General features: G+C 43.5%; 2 protein-coding genes across 2 annotated transcripts; one reads left to right on the top strand and one right to left on the bottom strand.

The window, feature by feature from the left end:
* Positions 1 to 1,365: 1,365 nt before the first annotated feature.
* Positions 1,366 to 12,707, bottom strand: LOC112897330 (histone-lysine N-methyltransferase ATXR3). Its single transcript, XM_025965607.1, has 21 exons — positions 12,435 to 12,707; positions 10,303 to 12,310; positions 9,495 to 9,551; positions 8,003 to 9,187; positions 7,393 to 7,763; positions 6,762 to 7,307; positions 6,567 to 6,667; positions 5,682 to 6,480; positions 5,385 to 5,588; positions 5,215 to 5,286; positions 5,018 to 5,128; positions 4,808 to 4,908; positions 4,074 to 4,173; positions 3,815 to 3,910; positions 3,528 to 3,695; positions 3,313 to 3,438; positions 3,166 to 3,219; positions 2,814 to 3,061; positions 2,619 to 2,727; positions 2,215 to 2,514; positions 1,366 to 1,969 (listed from the first exon to the last, which is right to left on the bottom strand). The coding sequence occupies exons 2-21, from the start codon at positions 12,188 to 12,190 to the stop codon at positions 1,805 to 1,807; spliced, it is 6,801 nt and encodes a 2,266-aa protein (XP_025821392.1). The 5' UTR covers positions 12,191 to 12,310; positions 12,435 to 12,707; the 3' UTR covers positions 1,366 to 1,804.
* Positions 12,708 to 17,622: 4,915 nt separating this feature from the next.
* LOC112897010 (mRNA cap guanine-N7 methyltransferase 1) lies at positions 17,623 to 21,100 on the top strand. Its single transcript, XM_025965171.1, has 13 exons — positions 17,623 to 17,817; positions 17,949 to 18,094; positions 18,219 to 18,287; positions 18,368 to 18,439; positions 18,770 to 18,868; positions 19,101 to 19,157; positions 19,586 to 19,724; positions 19,829 to 19,893; positions 19,979 to 20,029; positions 20,286 to 20,348; positions 20,449 to 20,572; positions 20,658 to 20,719; positions 20,801 to 21,100. Exons 1-13 carry the CDS (start codon positions 17,748 to 17,750, stop codon positions 20,891 to 20,893), a joined length of 1,110 nt encoding a protein of 369 aa, XP_025820956.1. The 5' UTR covers positions 17,623 to 17,747; the 3' UTR covers positions 20,894 to 21,100.
* The last annotated feature ends 145 nt before the right edge of the window (positions 21,101 to 21,245 follow it).

The following is a 21,245-nucleotide window of genomic DNA, read 5'->3' as shown; positions in this document are numbered from 1 at the left end:
GCGGCCTCAACAAGCGCTCGACGACCAAGGCCGCCAAGCCGGCGGGTCCCGGAAGAAGAGGAAGAAGCTGGTGAGGCTCGACAAGGAGCGCATCGAGATGAAGATGATGGAGTCTCCTCTCAGGCCCTACACGCTCCTCTCTGACGACCCTGTCCTCCGCGCCATGGATCTGGAGATCGCCGCCGAGGCCCAGAGGGACATCGACAGGTATGCTGAGATGTGCAGGCAGTACGAGATCCAAGGGTACGCCGACATCGAGTACACCGACCCCGAGGACGACGACGACGAGGACCGCATGGACTGGCGGCCGTGGGCCTACCTCAAGGAAGTGGGATTGGCTGATTGATGATTAGGGGGCCCTCCTCCTTAATTTACAAGTTAATAAGATCCAACTATCCATGCTAATGCTATGTTATTATCCCAGCGGTGTCTGGTGTCAGTATGATGTAATGTGATTGATCCCTCCTGTGAGGTTGTGATCATCAACATATCTATGCTGGTGACTCGTATTTTCAGATGTTATTAAATAAACCAGCTGCAATTACTGGTTGTGTGTAGCAAACATGCTGGAATGAATTGTTGGATTCACTGTCACGCGCTGGTGATTATTGCAATTGTCATTTGGAATGGTAGCTTGTTGGTAGTCTCACTTGCATCAAACGATCCTCCCTTCTTGTGCTCCCTAGTGTCTGGCCATGGCCTGATAGGATTTGAGGATATCTGGGTCCCTGCCTTACCCCAATGGCAAGTACCTTCTCTATCTTCTTGATCTTCCGGAGTCCCGGTCATCTTTCTGTGGCATTTGAGCAAAGTTTATGTATGTTAGCTGACTGCTGGGACAGCTAGCTGTTCGTGAGGTTTTCATGAAACTTGTGGCAGCTTTGATAATCTGGAGCTTTTAAGGAAAATTTGCGTGCGAAATACTGTATTCATCCAAGAGACCACTCAGCTTCTTCGACTTCCAATCAAACATGAAACAACAGCGTTCCACTCCCCAAACCAAAAGAAGCCACAAGGATCATTGATCTAAGGATGGATGATACCGACCAAAGTTCATCCTGGTGTCTTATTAGCTTCAACAGCATCCCCCATATTCCAATGTTTGTCCTAAACACATATTTACTATTGGACAAGCAGGATCCGAGATTACATCAACAGCGTCACAAGAGTCCTCAATATCTTGCAAACAGTCGAACTTGAAAGAGCACAAATGAGAAGTTGGGATTTACAATTTTATTTGACACTGCCAGCTAGCTGCTTGCACTTTCACTTTCTGCACAACACAAAGTGGGCGCAAATCCCATCACCATCTGTGTAAAATGATAGGACAAGTGACAGCTGCAACAGAACTCATGAACAGTTTCATCCGTCAACTTTTATGCATATATCATTTCCTGTAAAACCCCTAAGCCCTTAAAACCATTTTATTGACTGAAACAGAAACAGCCCACCTGAACCACAGAAATGCAACACACTCCCTACATTCTGTAATACATTACTAGATTCAAGATGGCAATTGTTCTGCATTTACAAGAAACAAAGGAGGGACCAATCCTATGGGGAAAATTCACTACATTAGATCAATGACGGATCTATCAGTTACTAACCGAATACATCTCTACAAGGAAGCTAGGGAGAGGGGAATGTACAGATGGGGGTGGTGAGGCTGTTACCCTTGCTATCTAAAGCTAAACTCCCCATGATCAGGTAGGAAGGTGTGAGTCGGTAAAAGAATTCTGTAGACTAAAATCTCCAAAAGGGAGAAACAACCAAATGACATCTTCTCTGCCTACAATCCTTTTTACTAGCCTAGGAAAACGTTTGGTCTCGTCTTGAGCCAATGCACCATCTCCTTGTCGAGCGGGGAATTATTCAACACGGCGTCCATCATAGGACTACCAAAGAATCTCGGGTCGCTCTTGAACACCCATATTCTGTCCTTTGGCCATGGTCTCTGTGCCTGCTTTTCCTGTAACCAACCGTCCAAATTTTTATTATATACAAGATAAAATGAAACTAAGACAGTCAAAGGAAAACTATTCCTAATTCCTAGAATGAAGATGTCAGTTTTCACATTTCACACTTTTGAGACAAAGTGATCAGTGTGATGCCATGAAATGAAATACACATGCTAGATCACAGATGAAATAAACTTAGAAGTCCATGTGCATAACTGTCACCCAAAGTACCCATATCATGCCAAGTAGCACTTACCATGCGTGATAACATGAATCTCACAGTCCTGTTGCCATAAACTCGCTCTTGTCCTGGCTTTGCAGACTTCACGTAGAAGGACGAGACATCTGGTAAAGACAAGCAACCTTTTCTAGCTCTTGTCAATCTAGATTCAGGTTCTGAATTCTGGCTATACCAATAGATAAGCTGGGCTAGGCAGTAATCTTCTGGGTATGTCTTGCAGTACTCCTGGAAGCCTGGTCCCAGTTTATCAGCATATTTGGGACCTAAGTCAAGCGGACTGATATGAACTGGTGGAGATTTTACTGTCTTATATTCCTGCAAGCAATCATACTTGAGTCAGCTCTAAAGAATAGATAGCAAAACCACAACTATCGTTTTCACAATATAAAAGCTGTAAGCTTTCACTTGCTTTCACTTACCCGTACTCTGAAAAAACACTTTGTATAAGCGTACATGTGAATCAAATCTGCAGCAGCATCATGACGGCACTTGTAAGTGCATGAAAGAGTACGCAGCTCATCACGCAACCTGTAAAAGTAGGATCAGATTCCATAAGAAATTGAAGGGTAGTCATAGTGCAAATACAGGGAACAATGATCAGGTTCCAAATTTACCATAGGAGAGAATTCCGGATGCCTCCCTCAATATCTTCAGAGTCCGACGGTTCATGAGCACGGATTTTGGCCTTGAGATCACTAAGTACCTCTTCTTCAACATGAGGTTCCATCGACTGAAGGAGTTCAGCAACTATTGAACAGTCCCCTTTCCAGACGGTAGATACTAGACTTTTCCCAGACAACCTTACTAGAGGAGGAGGAGCATTCTTTGGGTCCCCAAATATGCATCTCATAACATATCTCACCTGAAGATTTAGTAGACAAGCCAATAAGGATACAGCCAATGATACAATATGAATGGCAGTTAGTTATCACCGGACAAGCTCAAGATCAAACATAAAACATTCACCTTGTCAAGTGTATGCACTATTTGCTGTAATCTTGAATTTAAAACTCCCTCTGCCTGAGAGTAACAATAGAATTAGGTTAAACTCACTCAAGTCAGAAAGGGGGAAAAAACAATTAGGAGGCCTGACCAAGCCAGCAGCTAATGTACCTGAACCTCAGCATCATTCTTCTCAGAATCCATGTTTATATCTATAAGGAATTGGCGCTTCTCCTCCACATTGTGCTTTAAGATCTCATCAGGGAGTTTCTGTCTCTCAAGGTATATAAACCGCACCTTTTACAACAAAACTTAATATGAGGACCAAGCTAAATTGATTACGATGTCAAAACAGAAACTGAACAAAAGACAGATATTCCAATTACCAGGTGAGCCGTGTAAGAAACAAGCCATCCAGGCAAACCGGCAAGCAAACAGGTACCAAGACCAGCTCTACCCAAGTCAAATAAGTCTTGTTGAGAGACAGAGTTTGCTTCACAAGCCTGTAGCAGCAGGCTGTGCCGATCGAGCACACCATGGAATTCCATTAACACCTGATTCACGATGACATCAGCAGATGTGAGCATGTCAAAATGATGCAAATGATCAATGAGTATTGGCACTACAAGCATTCCTTCCAAAACTATCGACCAGAATGCTTCCAAAAGTTTACCTTCTCAAAAGCTCCTTCACCAGAAAAATTTAAATAGCTGCCCCGGCATACTTGACTTCCACAGAGGCAGATCGATGCTTCGTGTTCTTCTTTGCTCTAGCAAAATAAGTATGTAAACATAAGACACTGCAGTTTAAGACATAATTTCATAAAGGAATCATCCTTCTTAATGCTATGGGTGTAAAGATATAAAGGAACCAGAAATAGTTCTACTGCGTGTTCGAGAAAAAATATATAAAGGAACCAGAAATGTGCTCACCTCAGTTACAGAATTGTAATCAAATGTGATTTCCTCGCCTTCTGCAATTGGTCGAAGAGTGTAAACTCCAATCATGTATTTACCATCCACAGCTGTCACTCTGGGTTTTTTATTTAGAAACATAAATCAGTGCATATTAGTCTGAGAGAGAGAAAACGTCCAAACATTGCAGACACGTAAACATGCTAGCACATACATGTATTCAAATTATCAACGGTATGAGTTGATTAGCATAGAAATAACGAAGCAACAGGATACTGAACTTGTCTACATAACTTGATAAATTGAAACTCAGAATAGCACTGTGGTCCATCAAATAGAATGACGCTGGATATGCGAGAACTGGGACATTATATTGCTCAATGCTCTAATTTCAGGTCCATGTATAACAAAACATTAAATATTATTATGGAATGCCAAGAATCTTGAAAATAGTATCGAATAATCTAACAGCCCACAGCAGAAATCAACAAAAAGGATTTAGAGTAACAACAGAGCAACAGCATACAACATATATGACAAGAACATTTCAGGTGCAAATTTTGGAAGTGAAGTTGAATGCTACATTTATCAATATTGTTGACTTAACAGGCACACTTGCATAGCCTTCATGTCAACTTTTGCATTATCAAGCATATCAAAAGCAGAACAATCGAAGAATATTCTATAACCACAGAAGCAGGGAAACAGGTAATATTCACAAGTTACAGATCTTAAGCTTAAGAGGAGCTCACTTTGCTTCACAGTTCGGGTTGCAGGAGTGGCAGATCCTACTTGCATAGTTGGCCTTGTGCATTGCATCAACAAAAACCAAGTCATATCCATCTCGGTCTCCCTTTCATCATGACAAAAGTAGAAGGTTAATAAGATGGAAAAAAAAACCATGAATTGGAATAATGTAGGTCACAGGGTAGATATCACTATAACCAGAGGCTGAACATTACCTTTGGCCTTTCTAACATAATGTTGTAAAACTCGGGAGCTTGATCTTCACTGTTGTTTTGTATATGCTTGATACCATCTTGCTTTTCATACCATCTCCAAGAAGGGTAAACCTGCAATGTTTACAAATTGACATATCCATGGCTATAATATTGCCCCTCGTTAGGTGGAATTGATGAATGTAAAAATTAAAGCATACCTCCCCAAAGAACTCGACAACAAAGTCATCTTCACCAAATCCACCCTTTTTGTTACAGACAACGCCAAGACCCTGGAAAAGATGACATGTAGAAAAGACTAGAGCATTAGTAAAGGCTTTAGAAAAGAAAATGACACTGCATTTATGGCAAACTATTGTCGAAGGCGTGCCTTTCTGTAAGCAACACAGTTCTGATCAGGACGATTCCTCATGGCCTTTAGCATTCCCAAGCATATCTTTGAAGTTCGTCTGTCACCACGTTCCTCTGCAGACCTTTGGATTTCTTCAATGACAGGCCTGAGATTGTAAGTCATAGGGGTATTTCCTGAACCAGTGAAATGCCTAACTTGCTTATTCAAGGTGTTCAGAAGCAACTGCATTGAGAATATTTTGGTAAGTTAAAAGGCATGAGATAAGAGATAGGGACAGAAGGAAGCGGGGAGGCACTGTAATCTAGCGCCAATTACCTCCTCAATAAAGATATGCCTGTCAGTAGGTGACAAGTCAAGATCAGCAGGCATAATGTCACACAGTAGATTGTGTGTGTATGGATCTATGCCATACACTTCTTGCTCAAGAATTTCATCTCCTGGTACTTTTCTAGGCTGAAAATCCTTAACCTCTGGAAGCTCCAAGTTTTCAGTGCCATTCTTCTGCGAGAGCAACTTCTCAGAATAGTCATCAGGTAAAGCAACCCGCATTTTTCGTCGTACTTCCTCCTCATCTGCTACAATAAGGTACTCCTCAATAACTTCATACTTCCTAGTAACTGGAGGAACAAGGCTGGCTTTTGTCATGCGGCCACCCAATATACGATCATCAGTCACAGATTCGTTGGGTTCAAGTAACTTTAGACCATTTCCCTTTAAATCCCATGCTCCGGAATGTACATCTACGTCACTCTCGGTATCAGAAACAGTAGTTTCGCTCTCAGTTTCATCACCTTCAGAGTAGCCATCATCATCATCAGATGTTTCACTACCAGAGTCGACATTCTTTTTCTTTAATTTAGATAGGCTTCTTTTGATTTCACGGTCAAATGCACGAGATGAATCAGCTCCAACAGCTACCGAATTTGCTCCCCTCGTTTTGTTTTGTTTCTTTTTGAGTTTTGTGTCAGACGAATACTGACTAATATCCAGGCTGTCCTGGGCTGCTGCTCCATTTCTCTCAGAAATGAACCTTGGGTTCCCTAGCCTCTTGGCTAGCTGTATGAAGGAGACAACAATTTGCTTTATATCTCCCGAATCATTGCCATCTTTGTATCTGGGGTAGGATAGGAAATGTTAGAAAATGCAACGATTTCATAACCTTCTAGAAATCCTTAATTGGGTTAGACTAAGTCATTTTACCTCAGTGCATCTTGGCACATAGAACGGATGTCATGCTTGATGGTATGAAAGCCATGGCGAGCATAATACCCATTTTTCAACCTAACTTCAATCTTAGCAACCTGTAAAATAAAACAGACATCGGTGTGGAGTATTAGTACATCTTATTAGACTGTCAGAAGACTCATTCAAATAATTAGAAAATGGTGATGGTACCTTTGGAATGAAAAATTCAAATCTGTTACTCTTCATGATTTCTCTGAGTCTGTTTATGACAAATTCTTGCATCTTCCTGTAGCTGCTCTCAGCCTGCCTCTGCATCAAACGCCTCATTTGTGCATCTCTTGACAAAACCGCAGAGGACTTTCTAGCATCAAGCAATTTTGATCGTTTGTAGAAACCTTGTCCAAATGAAAGATTAGCATTCTCTCTATTTGAAATATCAGCAAAATAACCATCAAGCTCATCAGAACCGTCCAGCTGATTAGTAAAGTTCCTTGCAACTTTCGATAGGTAGTTGTTTCCATCACTTATCTGCTTCATGGTTTTCATTTTCTGGTGTGACTCCTCAGAACTCAACGAGCTCCTGATCCATTTTACATGCTGAAATTTATTTTTCAGATCCCCTAGATGACTGCAACCTTGGATGTGCACATAAGATATGTGCGGAAGCTGCTCAAGTACTTTGCCAAGGGCATGGGAGCTAAGATTCGAACACCCAGCTAAAACAAGAGTCCTAATATTTTGCTTCTCATAACCAGCCTGAAAGATAAATGATTTTGAGTCCAATGTTAGCAGATGACAAAAGTAATTTCTCAGAGTTCAAACAGATGGGTGAGATACATACCATAATATCACAAAACACAGAATCAGTACAAAGAGCACCAACAGAAGACAGATCAAGGAATCTAGACATGTTCCTGTAATACTTCGCAGCAGCATTCCAGCTCCTGCAGGTAGCTGCAGAAGAAATAAGTGACTTCACATCTGCCCTCATAAAATGGAAGATTCTTGCTAACACATGGCCATTTAGGAGACCCCAACTTCCATTTTCTGTGCTAGGATTCACAGAATCATCATCAACAGAAGCAGATCCAGCACATAACTCTTCAAAACAAATATCCTCCTTCCGACTGGCAAGAATGTCATCCGACAAGTGAATATCTTCATCACTTTGGTCAGGCAGCAACTTTGCCCTTTTTGCAGACCCACCATCTTCTGCAATGCCCGAAAGAAAAAGAAAGGTTATGGACGTCCACAAAAGATGTTCAGTGTTTAACTGGAAGGAATTAAATCAGCATGCAATAGTGGAATAACTGGAAGGAATTAGATCAGCATGCAATAGTGGACAATATTTAAGGTTCAAGACTCCAAATGCATTAACATAAGCAGAAAGTCAAAATTGAAGTGCAGAAATTAGTTTACAATATATGTTGTCTAAGACATGATCACAGTACCTGGCAGGAAATTCCGAGATAATGAATTGTGAGAAAAATATGCTTCAAATTCCTTTTTGGGCTGCTTTGCTGAAATCCATGGATCCAAGACCTCGTTTATAGCTAAAGTAAGTTCCCTGCTCTTGAAATATTTCATGACTAGTTCATGCAATTTACCACGTGTGTAACCCACAAACTGGGGGTGCAACTCATGGAAGCTACCTGATCCTTGATTCACACCAACATTGTATTGATCTGACTGCATATGAGCAGCTGTAGAATTTGAACTTTGTGCCGCACTAGGAACAGAGCAGAGAGATTTTAAATCCTTAAGTACAGGAAACCATGTGTTATCAATCTTACGGAATACACTGCTCCGTTCAACAATAGTGCCCTTTTTAACTAATTCTTGCAATTCAGAGTAAGAAAATGGACCATGCTCATGCCCAGTGCCATCAAGGTAGTACCAGTCACCCCGATTAACTGACAATTCATCAGCAGTACATACACGGTCCTTTGGAATGTTTGGAACAGACTTGGATTTGTGTAAACCTTGGGAATCATGGTCATGATGCTTCTTGAAATGCGATGAACCTTCATGGACAGAACTTCTCTCAGTCCCAATTGAATGAGAGCGTGAAGATCTAGACAGTGGCCGATCAGCTCCTCTGGGTTTTGTACGGGGTTCAACAGATGATTGGTCTTTAACAACACGAGAATTTATCCTAACCACTGGAAGCATCATCCCTTTCACTCCCCTAGGAGGTTGTCTGCTCTGACCTGGCCTCCCAGGCACAGCACTTTTACAGGTGTCACTAGCACTGTCAGTGTCCTCTTCTGTCGATGAGAATGCCCACAATGGTAGGTCATGCTTTTTAGCACGTACAGGGTAGTACAGCTCATCCTTGCAGTGCCAGCGAGGATCCTCATGGCTACCTTTTGGCATTTGACACAGAGGATAGCCTTCATTGAGAACAAGTTTTTTCCTGAATGGATTATCTTGGCTCAATTCATCATTTCTCTTCCAATCACCACCTTTGCAAGACCATCTCCCAGAAAACCATTCGCTAGATTCAACATGATGGTGAAAGTTGTTCTTCTCCACAGAAACAAGGCTGTAAGTGTCTGTTGGTCTGTTGTCTAGGAATTCTGTGCCTCTATTGATCCCATCATCTCCTTCAGGATGTATTTGGAACCTTGTAAAATCTGACATTATAATACAAAAATCAAACATGTCAGCAATAGTAGAACAAAGGCCATCAAAGTACTATATGGTGGACTGGTGGTATCATGACAAAACTACAAGAGAATAATTTCTGTAGTTTTTTGGGGAATGGTTTTCAATATACTGGCAGAAGGAATACTAGGTTCAACAGCAAATGATTAAACATGACCAGAGTCAGCATCTTAAAGTTGGACACCATCTAAAATTAAGTTAAACATATAGCCATGGAAATTAGATAAGAAAAGGTGCAGATCCTAAGGCCAAATGAAAATTAAACTGATTCAGTACCTTCAGGTCGACTCCATCTTTCCCAATCAGCAGGTTTAAAATCTGCACCTAAAAGATCTGCAATTTCCAAATGGCAAAAGGCACCATCATCAGTATAACCATGAGGTACTCCAGGGATTTAGGAGCTGTGGGAGAAAAATACTGGTTGAGGTAGTTGAGGTGAGACAAGAGTGCAAGTACTGAAACGTACAGTGCAATTTTCTCAAACCAACCAAGTACAAAAACAATAGAAGTTCTGTATTTGCATTTAAACCCCCTAAAAAGTGTGGATTGTGCAATCAAAGATACAAACTAACTTTTTTTAGCAAAGGCCAGATCAAAAATCTAGCTTCAAAACATGAATAGATCTGGTACAGGCATACAAAAATTCAAATATAGAGCTTCTGAAGGACAGTTGTGGAAATAGCCACTTTTATGGCCATCAGATCAAAAAAAGCTCCTGGGGGTGCATATGCAAAACAGAAGAAGCAACTAAATTCTGAGAAAATCCAAGGTCGAGGCCATTAGATATTGCAACAGAACACTGTACCCAAAACAAGACCAAGAATACAAGTAATAGGCCCAAACGGCCCAAACCCGGGTGAATGGACATCATAAAACATCTTATCAGCTCAACATCTGACACGATGGGGAGGTTGCCTCCGGCCAAAAAACAAATAGCCAAGAGCCCCGAAATAGATGCAACTCCAAAAGGAACCCCAAAACAACAGAGAACCCCCACCCCAAAAGTCCAGCCCAGCCCACACGTCAGAAGAAACATTTGAATCATAGGTTCAAATAGCAAAGAAAGCTTTTGTTTTTTTTTTACCTCCAATGATCTCGAGCTCCTGGCCAGGTACCAAAATTGATCCATCCATCAGTGCTTCAACTCTATCATCAATGTAGAAATCTTCACTATCTTCTCCAGAAGCTTCCTCCATTTGTTTATCCTCAGCTCCTGATGCAGCCGCCTCCAGAGCTTCATCAAGCAAATTTCCTGGAGCTTCTGGAGGGCTAACCAGCTGTGTTGAAGCATCTGAATATAAAGAGGGGATGTCGGATGGGACCAGTGGTGAAGCTGCATTCTCAACAGTCACCCATCGATTGCTATCAGCATGTTTTATCAGATGATCAGAAAGAAGATATCCATCTTCCACCAGTTTCTTCAAGTCAGCAAGCTTGGAAGGTCCTTGCTCGATACCGAAGTGATCAAGGTAAAACCACCTCCCTAAATCACAAATTGGTTCGGTGGGTTCAGGTGCCGCACTAGTGTGAGGTGGGGTGTCGCAGATATCCATGTCTTCTATCATGTCTTCTGCAAGAACTCCATTTGGCTCCGGTTCTGGTGGTGGAGGCAACGGAGGCGGTACGACAGGTGGCAGAGGTGGAGGTGGCGGCGGTGGAGGCGGCGGTGGCGGTGGTAGTGGGGGTGGCGGTGGCAGCTCAGTGTACTGAGTGCTCTCAGTTGCCTTTTCTTTGGAGATTTTCTCCTCAGTCTTCACATTGCTACCACTCTTGGTCTTTGAAGATTGCTTCGTTGATTTGCTTTTGTGCTGTGGCTTTTCTGAGCTGCTGCAATTTCTGTTCTTCTTGATTGCTTCATGGCTGTCAGTAGCCCGAGAACGTTCAGATGGCGATCTGTCATGACGAAATGGGCTACGGTCTCTGAAATCCTCATGCTGGGCCCTCCCGCGAGGGGAATTATCAACACGACTTGGCGTGTTATCCCTGAAGTGGGGCTGACGAGCTCTATGACGAGGTGAAATATATGGACTGCGGTCTCTGCTATCGTGGTGACGAGCACGCTCTCGATGTGGAGAGCGCTCCAAGCGGCTCGGGCTCCTGTCGTACCTGTCGTGACGGAATCGATCATGAGGAAAACGGCCCAAGATGCCTGGGCTCCTCTCGTGCCTATCATGCCGGTCCCGTGTTGGCGGTGAGACCTCACGATTTCTTCCAGATAAATGTCTCCCAGCAGACGAACTCCTCCCTTCTCCCTTCCTGCGATTTTTTGACCCTGATTGATCAAAGGTGTCAGCTTGGTGCTTGTGATTAATGCTCTGAGGTTCTGCCGGCCGGCTCTTCCTCACACTCCCAGTGCTGCTGCTCTCTGGCTTAATTTCACCAGGCTCTTCATCAGAATCCCGCGAGGAGCCTTTCTGGACAGATGAACTTGGCCTCCTGCCATTATCATCGCCTCGTTGGGACTTGCTATCCCGCCTTTTTTCAGGCAGTGCAATCTCCCCTGGCTCCACCTCATCCTTGCTTGACTTCCTGGCGCTGGCGCTGGCGCTCTTCCCAGAAGACCTGTCCTTCCTTTGCCGCTCCGGCACCAACTCCCCCTTGTCAACCTCCCCGTTCCTCCTTGCCTTCTTCAATGGCACCGCTTGCTTGGTACTGACAATCTCCCCAGGCTCCACCTCTGCAGCAGCCGTCGAAGCCGCCAGCACCTTCCGCCACTTCTTAGGTGGCATGCTCCTCTCTGGCAGCCCGTTGGTCTCGGGCTCCCCATTGAGCAGCTCCCCCTCCTCCAGCTCGGCAGCTGACGCCGGCTGCTGGCTCTTCCGGTGCTGCTGCTGGTGGTGCTGGTGGTGGTGGCCGTGGCCTTTCTCCCCCTTGTCCGGCATCACTTCTCCCGCTCCTCCTCTCCTCACGAGGGCGCTGGCACCGAAGCCCTCGACTGCACGGACGGCGCACGCGACTCCCCCATCTCCCATGGAAAACCTAGGAGGCTGCCGGGGGCCGCCGTCCGCCACGCTGTGACCCACGGCCGCGCTTCAGAACCCTAGCTCCCCGGGGCTCTCCACGCTCATATCCGTCGCCGGCGCCGCAAAACCCTAATCACAGAGCAGCAGCACGTCAGCCAAGGGGGCGGAATCAAGCAGCAGCAATGGGAGCGGGCGCGAATTGGCGCGGGGGGGACCGGGCCGGATCGAAGCGGCCACGGATCGGGGCGCGTACCTGCGTGGAATTGACGCGCGGCGCCTCAGATCGGGAGATCCGCGGCGGCGGAGGCTCGGTCGCCGGCGGCGAGCTCCCCCTCCCCCACGCGCGGCACCGGGAGCTCCCGGGATTGGGGGGGCGGGCTCCACGCCCACCTCGCGCTCGCGCGTCGTCGCCTTCGCGGGAGGGCGCGGGCGCGGGCGCGCTCGCTATCGCCCGGGTTTGTGTGTGTTGGCTTTGGGGGCTAATGCCTCGTTTGTTCGTAAAGCCTCCTCCGCGGCTTCGCTCTTATGGGAACGAAGACGGGGACGCGGCGCAGTCGGTCTATCCCTCTCCCGCAGGAAGGGAGGTCGCCCTTTTACGGGCCAACGTTTTCCGGATTTCACCGGTGGTTCCCGCCGTATTTGCAAACTAGTCCGTCCTGTTTATGCTAATCCTTAGCTAGCTTTTGAGGATCTGGTGGAAGTTTTGGCGAGTGGTAGGACCGATAGTGTATTTTACTCTGCAGAGTATATCTACAATGGGTATGATGTTTTTTCTGAATAAATCGGAGTAAATACGGTATGATCTATATGATCCACAAGGTCGCACCTAGCCTAAATTGTCCTAAGTGGATTTGGCAGCTTTTTTAGAAGCAAAATAAGATTTGAAGGTAGAAATTGATTGTATCATTACTGTTCATAAGACGATCAATGAGGTGGCTGATTTGTCGTGAGTAGATTTGGCGCTTTCTAGGCTCGAGGTGTGATAAGTCACGAAAGTATTGCAGGTCAAAGTTTGGAGTGACTAATTGACAGCAATTTACTTTGCCTGAATAATGACACTTTTGGAAGGTACCTGAGTTAATACGGTATGATGTGTTAATGAGGTGGCTAATTTGTCGTGAATAGATTCGAGTTTCTAGGCTCAATGCGTGGTAGGGTTGAAAAGAACTAAATTAATGTAGGTAAAAGTCTGGAGTAAACAATACATTATGCTATTTTACTCTACATGAATTTTGTGTATTTTTAAATATTTTTTGGAAGGTTTTCGAGTTAATACAGTATGATCTATAAAGTCATAGTTTAGGACTAGCCTAATTTGTTGTTAGTAAATTTAGTTGTTTGATATACAAGCATAATAAGATTTTAAGGTAGGAAATTATTGCGGCATAACCTATTCATAAACCAATCAATGAGGTGGTTAATTTTCCGTGATTATATTCAACAACTTGTATATTTTTTAAGGTGAGATAAAATTCGAAAGTATGAAAGTATTTTAGAGCAAAGTTTGGAGTGAAAATTTTGACCGATGGTTTTTTTTTTTTGCATGTGAACAACTTATTATCTTGTATGAACCTAACACCTTTGGAAGGTACCTACGTTAGCGTGGTATGGTATGTGTGGAAGGTAATATGCAAGAATAGGTATTATTCATAGTCAATTACTGGCTTAGGCCATGTTTGGATACACCCCAATTTGTGAAAGTTAGACTGTAAAGACTGAATTCTTAAAAGCTAGATTGTAAAACCTTGGAGTTATTTAAATCCCTAGATTATAAGGTTTAAATTGCTTCATTAAGATAATTATCTGTGATGCCTCCCAAGACAAGGTCAATAGAATTTGAGGTTAATTTTCAAAAAAAAAGTTAATAGGTATTTTGGTCTTTTGCAGTCTTCAAGTTGGTCAACGTTATTGGTAGATTATAGAAGTTGGGTTCAAAGTTAGGGTGTTTGGATAAGATTGTGAAAGTTGGATTCCACAATCTTGGAGTGGATCCAAACTTGGCCTTAAACTATTGTCACCTTGTTGGTAGATTTGGTAGTTTGATGTACAACACACTATAAAATTTGAATGATAAATTATTGTGGAACTATCCCTTTATAAAATAAATTAGAAGTTAATATGTTACAGTTAGGGGTCTCTAGACTCAAGGTTAGAAACCACACAAGCATACTAGCAATATCTAATTGTTAAATAATGTGAGAGGTAGCCTCATTTACAACAAAATTTCAAGCCAATATATCAAAAAAATTTATCGAAATATAGTTGTACTCCTAATGAAGCCCTTAATTATTTAGTTTTTTATTCTAACTTTTCTTTTGTGAGGTATGGAAGTTTGGAGTACTTCGATCATTCTCAAATTCTCCTCATGGTAAGTCTATCACCTTCTATGGAACAGATATGATAGTTTTGGAATACACATAGTGAAGTATCATTTGGCATGGTTAAAGGTCGCCTAGTAACCTAATCCGTTGCTAGTAGAAAAGAAATATGTTCTTGTGATATCATATGGTTGCTAAATAATTTAAGAGCATACCTCTCAAAAAAAATTCCAAACTAGTGTATTCCACCTAATTGGATTGCACTTCATATGAAGTCTTGGTATTCTTTTATGAAATTAGCGTACATGGAATATTTTTTTTGTAATTGTGTTGCCTATATGATTAAAATACACATATGAACCCTAAATTTACCATTCATGTTTGAAAGTTTCTAGGTTGTATTCAATAAGGTTGGTAATCAGGAAATCACTATGGTATTATCTACTTCATTTACACACTGCTGAGTGATGAGAATATTTGTGGAAAGTGAATATTATTATAGTAAGAATACATATATGACTAGTTCTCTAATTTACTCAAACTGTTTTTACATATATATTGACTAGACTAGTGGGATGGGATATGAAGGGGGCGAATATCACGGGTACCCTCAAAGTATGATCCCAAGGGACTAATCGCGGATTAGTCCTCCTAACCGTGCAGCTGGGCCTAATCGGGCTGTCACGCGGCCACGGGCGACCTTCTACCTGAAGGAACACCGACAGCCCAATAACATGCCTAGACGCAGGGCACGAGCCACTTCGTCCAACCGCCAGGAGTCATGCTCCGCCTTGCCCGCCCCCACGGGTGTGGACCCAGTCTTTTCCGACCCTTATGGGGACGGTTCTGCCTCGCCTGACCCCGAGGGCACGGGCTCAGCCTCACTCGACCTCGGAGGAGGAGCTCCGCTTCGCCCGACCCTGAGGACGGACTCGGCCTTACCCGCCTCCGGTATGTGGGGCCCTCGAGATCCCATGGGAGTGAAGCGTTGCGTCAGAGGTCAAACCTCTGGCGCAGAAACAGGTGAGGTCACGCTTGGACGTGACTCTCGGAGGTGACAGGCCATGACGGCAGACTCCCGCCGTCCGCCATGCTGGGGCTTGAGCCGCAAAACACATCGGGAGCTCACATCGCCCGTCTTGTCGAAGAGCACGTCGTCCGCCATGACGGGCGTCGCGTGGGCAGGCCCGCCGGGAGCCTGCGCCGTCTATCCTGTTGGAGCATACGTCGCCCGCCACGACAGGGGCTCGCGCCACCGGACACACCGGAGGCCCACGCCGCTTGCCCTGTTGGAGCGCACTTCACCCGTCGCGCCAAGGAGCGGCATAGGGACACCCCGTCATCATCTACAGGGCTAACGGGATCCACATGCAAGGAAGGGGAGCAGCAGGATCCCGGGGACCTCCTTTTCTCGCTCCTTATCTTTCTCTCTTTGTCTCTCTCTCCGGTGTATCCGACCTCTTCGCTTACAGAGGGGGACTCTAGACTCACACACACGCACACTTCACCACCAGAGATTTGGAAGTCCGTTCCCTCTCTCGACCGTTTGTAATCCCTACTGCAAACAAGTGCCAGAACACGAGCAGCTCGAACTGGACGTAGGTACCTTCTGCCCGAACCAGTATAAACCCTTGTGTCTCTTTTGCACACCATCCGGGCTAGACGCGCAAACACAAATTCACTAGTCGGCGGTCCGAAACACCGACAGGATGTATAAAGGGAAAAAACACCTAAGCACACATAGTTAATATTAGAGAAAATGGTTGTCCAAAAATGTCTCCTAGTTAATTATCGAACTTATCATCTCCTGCAACCTTCCATATTATTACGTGACTCCATGACAAATAAATAAAAAAAAATGATGTATTGTATTTGTTTTTGCTATGTTTTTGAATTATTAGCCCTTTATAGACCATATTGTGTCTTTAGCGTCATATTTCAATTTTAATTATTGTAGTTATTATTAGTTAAATGATAAATTACCTTTATCCTTTAAATGGTATATTTTGGGATACCACTTGAAGTCTATAATTATGGTGCAATAGTTCCCTATGCATAAGCATTGCATGGATCTTTTGTTTGCATGTGCTTTGACTCTTTGAGTGCATCTCTTGGTAATAAGGTATTTCTTGCTTGACCATGTGCAAATCATTAAGGTACAAACCTAGTAATCGAGGTATATGAAGGTTTTACGCATAAATTTATGCTCAAAGCTCTATGCTAGCATATCTTACCTTTCCATGTCAAAATATATATGGAAAAAATATCGAGCTAGTTAAGATGAGTAAAATAGTAATGTCTATTCATGACGTTATTTATTTTCTTTGTACCTGGATATGTTGAACTAAAGTAGATGAAGTATGCAAACTATTATAAGCTTTGAAATGAAATGCCAAGTGTATTTTACTTCTACTATGTGCAAGTCCACGTTGAGTCTGCTAAAAATATTTTCCACATCGCACCTACTTCCCTTCCACTATAATGGTTTCCTATACAAGATTTATCGATTAATCTTACTATAATCTCGCCGCTCACAAATCTTATTGAATCCAATAGGTGCGTGCATGAGAGATACCAGTCGTAGTGGAACAATGTGCATCTTCTAATGTTAGAAAACCTGAATTATTTGTCTAGATTTTCAAAATGTTTGATTGGAGTCATAGCATGCCGTAGGCAAATGTCCACTTGCAGTCCCTATGCATGGACAATTTGTAGATATCCGAATGGAATTCATAAAAATATATCAAACAAATGAGCCGAAAACACAACTACTAACCGGTGATGAATTACTTTAATCTTTAACATGAACGAAGGAGATCCTTGTGCAGGAGTTATGCTCTTAACATATCTTGTACCAAGTACAATCTACGAGTCTTTGCAACACCGATGCACAATAAAATTTCTTATCCCTCGTGGCATGGCTATAAATGTTACAACAAGTTTTCAAATGCCAATAGGGATCACATTCCAAAATTAGCCCCTACTACGCAGTTACACACTCCTGGACAACACTGCGGATTTTTCTTGTGAACCGCCAAACGCTAGTGGGCAGTGGCCGCCAGGCCCTTGCCGAGCCCAACACCACAAGGCCAGGCCCCACGACTCTCCCTCCTCGGTTCCTCTCTCTCTCTCTCTCTCCACCCATTTCGAGCACAAGCAGACTCGGAGACGCCAAACCGGATCGAATCGAAACCGAAACCCTCCCTACCCAATTCGAGCCGCCGGAGAAGCTTCCGTCGGGCGGCGGCATGAACAAGCGGCCCCGCGACGACCCGTCCTCCTCCTTCGCCTCCGCGCCCAAGCGCCAGTACGGCGCAGGTACTCCCCCTCGTCCCCCTCCCTCCCTCCCTCCCACCGCCCCGCCCGGCGCCGGCCCGGGGCGGGGCGGGGGCGGGGGCCGCCGCGGTCGGGTCGGGTGGCTAAGTAGGATTTGGGGGTTTGCGTGGCAGGCGGCGGGTATGGCGCGCAGCAGGGCTACTCGGAGGAGCGGAGCAGCGCGCGGCGGGTGGCGGACCACTACAGCGCGCGCTCCAACCAGACTCTCGAGGAGCGCGAGAATAGCCCCATCATCCACCTCAAGAAGCTCAACAACTGGGTGGGTCACGATTCGATGTCCCCCCCTGAATCCCTCGGTAGAATGAGGAGCCCCTGATGTTGGATACGTCCTGCCAGTGACCGTGCTAATCGAGTAACCGCGGAATCTCTCTTTGTGTCGGCAGATAAAGAGTGTCCTGATCCAGCTATACGCACGCCCGGGCGACTGCGTGCTCGATCTTGCTTGCGGGAAGGTAAGTGGCACATTGCGTTTACCTTGTACTACAGAGAGCGGTGATAGTGTTAATATAAGCTAATATGTTCTGTACCGCAGGGGGGTGATTTGATAAAGTGGGACAAAGCCAAGGTTGGCTACTATGTGGGGGTTGATATTGCTGAAGGCTCGGTCAGTTTCTATCACATACATTTATGCTATATGTGCACAACACTACAATTAAGCCATGAAATGCTCTATTTTAGCTGTACATTTCACTTTGCATTTTTTAAATTTGAATCCTTGGTACCTGATAAATTCTCAATTGAGCATGATGGGCCTCTGAAGCATATTTCTTTTTGGTGCTCTCTCCTGTTTTTACAGTTTTCTGCCTCTTATTGGTCACAAAAAGGGATTGATAGATTTAACACTTCCTGTTGTAGACTCATTTTATTTGCAACATACTTTGATGTATTTGCATCACTTCAGACCATTTACATATAAATGCCCTTACACTTTCAGATAAAGGACTGCATGACTCGCTACAATGGCGACACAGATCAACAGCGCAGGAAGAAGTTCAGTTTTCCTGCACGACTTATTTGCACTGATTGTTACGAGGTAAAACAGAAAGAAAAAAAGCTACTTGATTAACCATAGACTAGTTGGATGGTTCACTTTTGCATTCACAAATCCACTAACAGAATGAACATGTTGCCAGGCATAGAGCCACAGACTATTCTGAACAGTTTCTTATTGTCTGTAATTTTGTCAAATCATATATTGCCTTATTGAGATGAAAATGAGAATGAAATAATTACCTGATGGATCAATTCCTTTTTTTCTTCCTTAGGCTCGCCTGGATGAGTATTTATATGAGGATGCCCCATTTGACATATGTAGCTGTCAGGTGTGTGATCTTGCTTTGTGGTTCTAGTCCTTGAGCTTTCCATTGACCACTGCTATTGTTGAGAAATGTGGGTTCCACTGTATCCTTCCTAATTGTCATTGCAGCTTTTTATTTGTTGAACCTTAAATCTAAATGGTCATGGATGCGTTCGTAATAGACAGTTATCAGTTAAATAATTTTCAGTAAGAATATGGTTTGACATTTAGTATCATTGCTTTGCACAACAAACAAAATGTGACTACGATGTTCCTAAAAGAAAATGAGTCCATGATGACTAAATTCCTTTTAATTGGTAATTCATCATCAAATATTTCTTTTAGTAGAAGTTGACTGATTAAATTGTATAAAGAGCTTTCTTGGTGTCGGAACAAGGAATTCTCTTTGATCATACAAGCTCCATTATTAAGGACCCTATCTCTATATTTCAGTTCGCTTTACATTATTCATGGTCAACTGAAGCACGCGCTAGACAAGCCTTGGCAAATGTGTCTGCATTGCTTCGCCCTGGAGGCATTTTTATTGGGACAATGCCTGATGCTAACGTCATTATCAAAAGGCTTCGAGAATGTATGTTTCTGTAAACAAACCAACATCTTGTATTGGTTAACTTTATCACAATGTACTTTCTGTAAGCTGTGTGATAAGTATATAAACTCTTCTGCTATGCTCAGCTGAAGGGTTGGAATTTGGGAACAGTGTTTATTGGATTAACTTTGGTGAAGAGTACGCTGAAAAGGTAACTTCGGCTAAAATATTTTATTTACATTTTTCCTTTTTTGGTTTAGAAACTGATGCATTTGATTGTTTTGATGATGGTATAGAAATTCCCTGCATCCAGGCCTTTTGGTATCAAGTACAAGTTTCACTTAGAGGTAACACTGGGACTAGTTTTTCCTTCATTTATGCCTCATTCCTGTTAGTTGAATATGCTTACAAGGGGTTGTTAATCTTGGCACTAGTTTCTCTTAGTTTTTTGAACTTAAATATGGATAGGCTAGCTTGACTTCCCTTGCAGTTTATGGTGCATCTTTAGTATTTTCCCAGATTGACTTCCCTTGCAGTTTCTTTTGTATTGATAGATTCTGGATAAAAAGTTGTGCTGCAATAAAATTCTTCTGAAACATGCAGGATGCTGTTGATTGTCCAGAATGGGTTGTTCCATTCCATCTCTTCAAATTACTGGCAGAAGAGGTATTGAATTGTTTCTCTTCCATGCTGCCTATGCCCCAAATGGTTAGACAGCATCCTGCAGTATGATCTCAATGTTACATATTGTTTCTCAATCTTGCAGTATGATCTCGAGCTGGTTCTGATGAAGAACTTCCATGAATTCGTACACGAGTACTTGCAAAAGCCAGAGTTTACTGAACTGATGCGGAGGCTAGGTGCCCTTGGTGATGGAAGGCATGACCAAAGTAATTTCACTCCGAAACTTGTAGAATGGTTACCCTTGAATGCTGACGCTTTTGCCCTACCTTAACACTAAAACGTAAATTGCAGGTACACTGTCCCAGGATGAGTGGGAAGTTTCATATCTCTATCTTGCTTTTGTCCTGCGGAAGGTATCACAGCACTCATTATTCCCAATTCTGTTAACATCTGAACTGCCCACCCAATTTGGTAAAATATTCCATTTTTCACAGCGAGGGCAACCGCCTAGCCAACGGAGATCCAACAATGCAAACAGAGGCAAGATGTTCCTCAACGAGGGCGATATCGAGTTTCTCGGGATATAGTCAAGTGTACCGATAGAGAGCTTGCTAACAGCTTACCGATTCTATGCTCCACATAGCATGAAAGAAAGTTGTAACTTTAGTGACTCACCTGTCTGTTCCTCCAATTTGTATCTGTTGTATAACTCCACAAACTTAAATGTATAAACCAAGGACACATAATGCAGTTTTGCAGCAATGAATTAATGAATAATAATAGGATTCATAGCTCATCATCAGCTCCAAAATTTTAAAGTGCACTCACAAAATTCACTTGTAAGCACACATTTTGTCGTCTTGAACTTTCTTTGCTGGGGAACGTGGCTTCTGTAAGGTTGATGATACTTCGCTGGTTGCTGAATCATCCATGCAAGAA

The sequence above is a fragment of the Panicum hallii genome, chromosome 6 (assembly GCF_002211085.1).
Source record: "Panicum hallii strain FIL2 chromosome 6, PHallii_v3.1, whole genome shotgun sequence".
Taxonomy (NCBI): Eukaryota; Viridiplantae; Streptophyta; class Magnoliopsida; order Poales; family Poaceae; genus Panicum; species Panicum hallii.
The sequence above is the reverse complement of the archived record's forward strand: the minus strand, read 5'-3'. Positions and strand labels throughout refer to the sequence as shown.

Coding starts and splice junctions, on each gene's coding strand:
- LOC112897330 (XM_025965607.1), bottom strand. CDS start 12,190: ATGGGAGATGGGGGAGTCGCGTGCGCCGTCCGTGCAGTCGAGGGCTTC. Junction 5,287..5,384: donor ACTGTGTTGCTTACAGAAAG/GCACGCCTTCGA, acceptor CATCTTTTCCAG/GGTCTTGGCGTTGTCTGTAA. Junction 5,129..5,214: donor TTGTCGAGTTCTTTGGGGAG/GTATGCTTTAAT, acceptor TAAACATTGCAG/GTTTACCCTTCTTGGAGATG.
- LOC112897010 (XM_025965171.1), top strand. CDS start 17,748: ATGAACAAGCGGCCCCGCGACGACCCGTCCTCCTCCTTCGCCTCCGCG. Junction 18,095..18,218: donor TCAAGAAGCTCAACAACTGG/GTGGGTCACGAT, acceptor TTGTGTCGGCAG/ATAAAGAGTGTCCTGATCCA. Junction 20,030..20,285: donor AGTACAAGTTTCACTTAGAG/GTAACACTGGGA, acceptor TGAAACATGCAG/GATGCTGTTGATTGTCCAGA.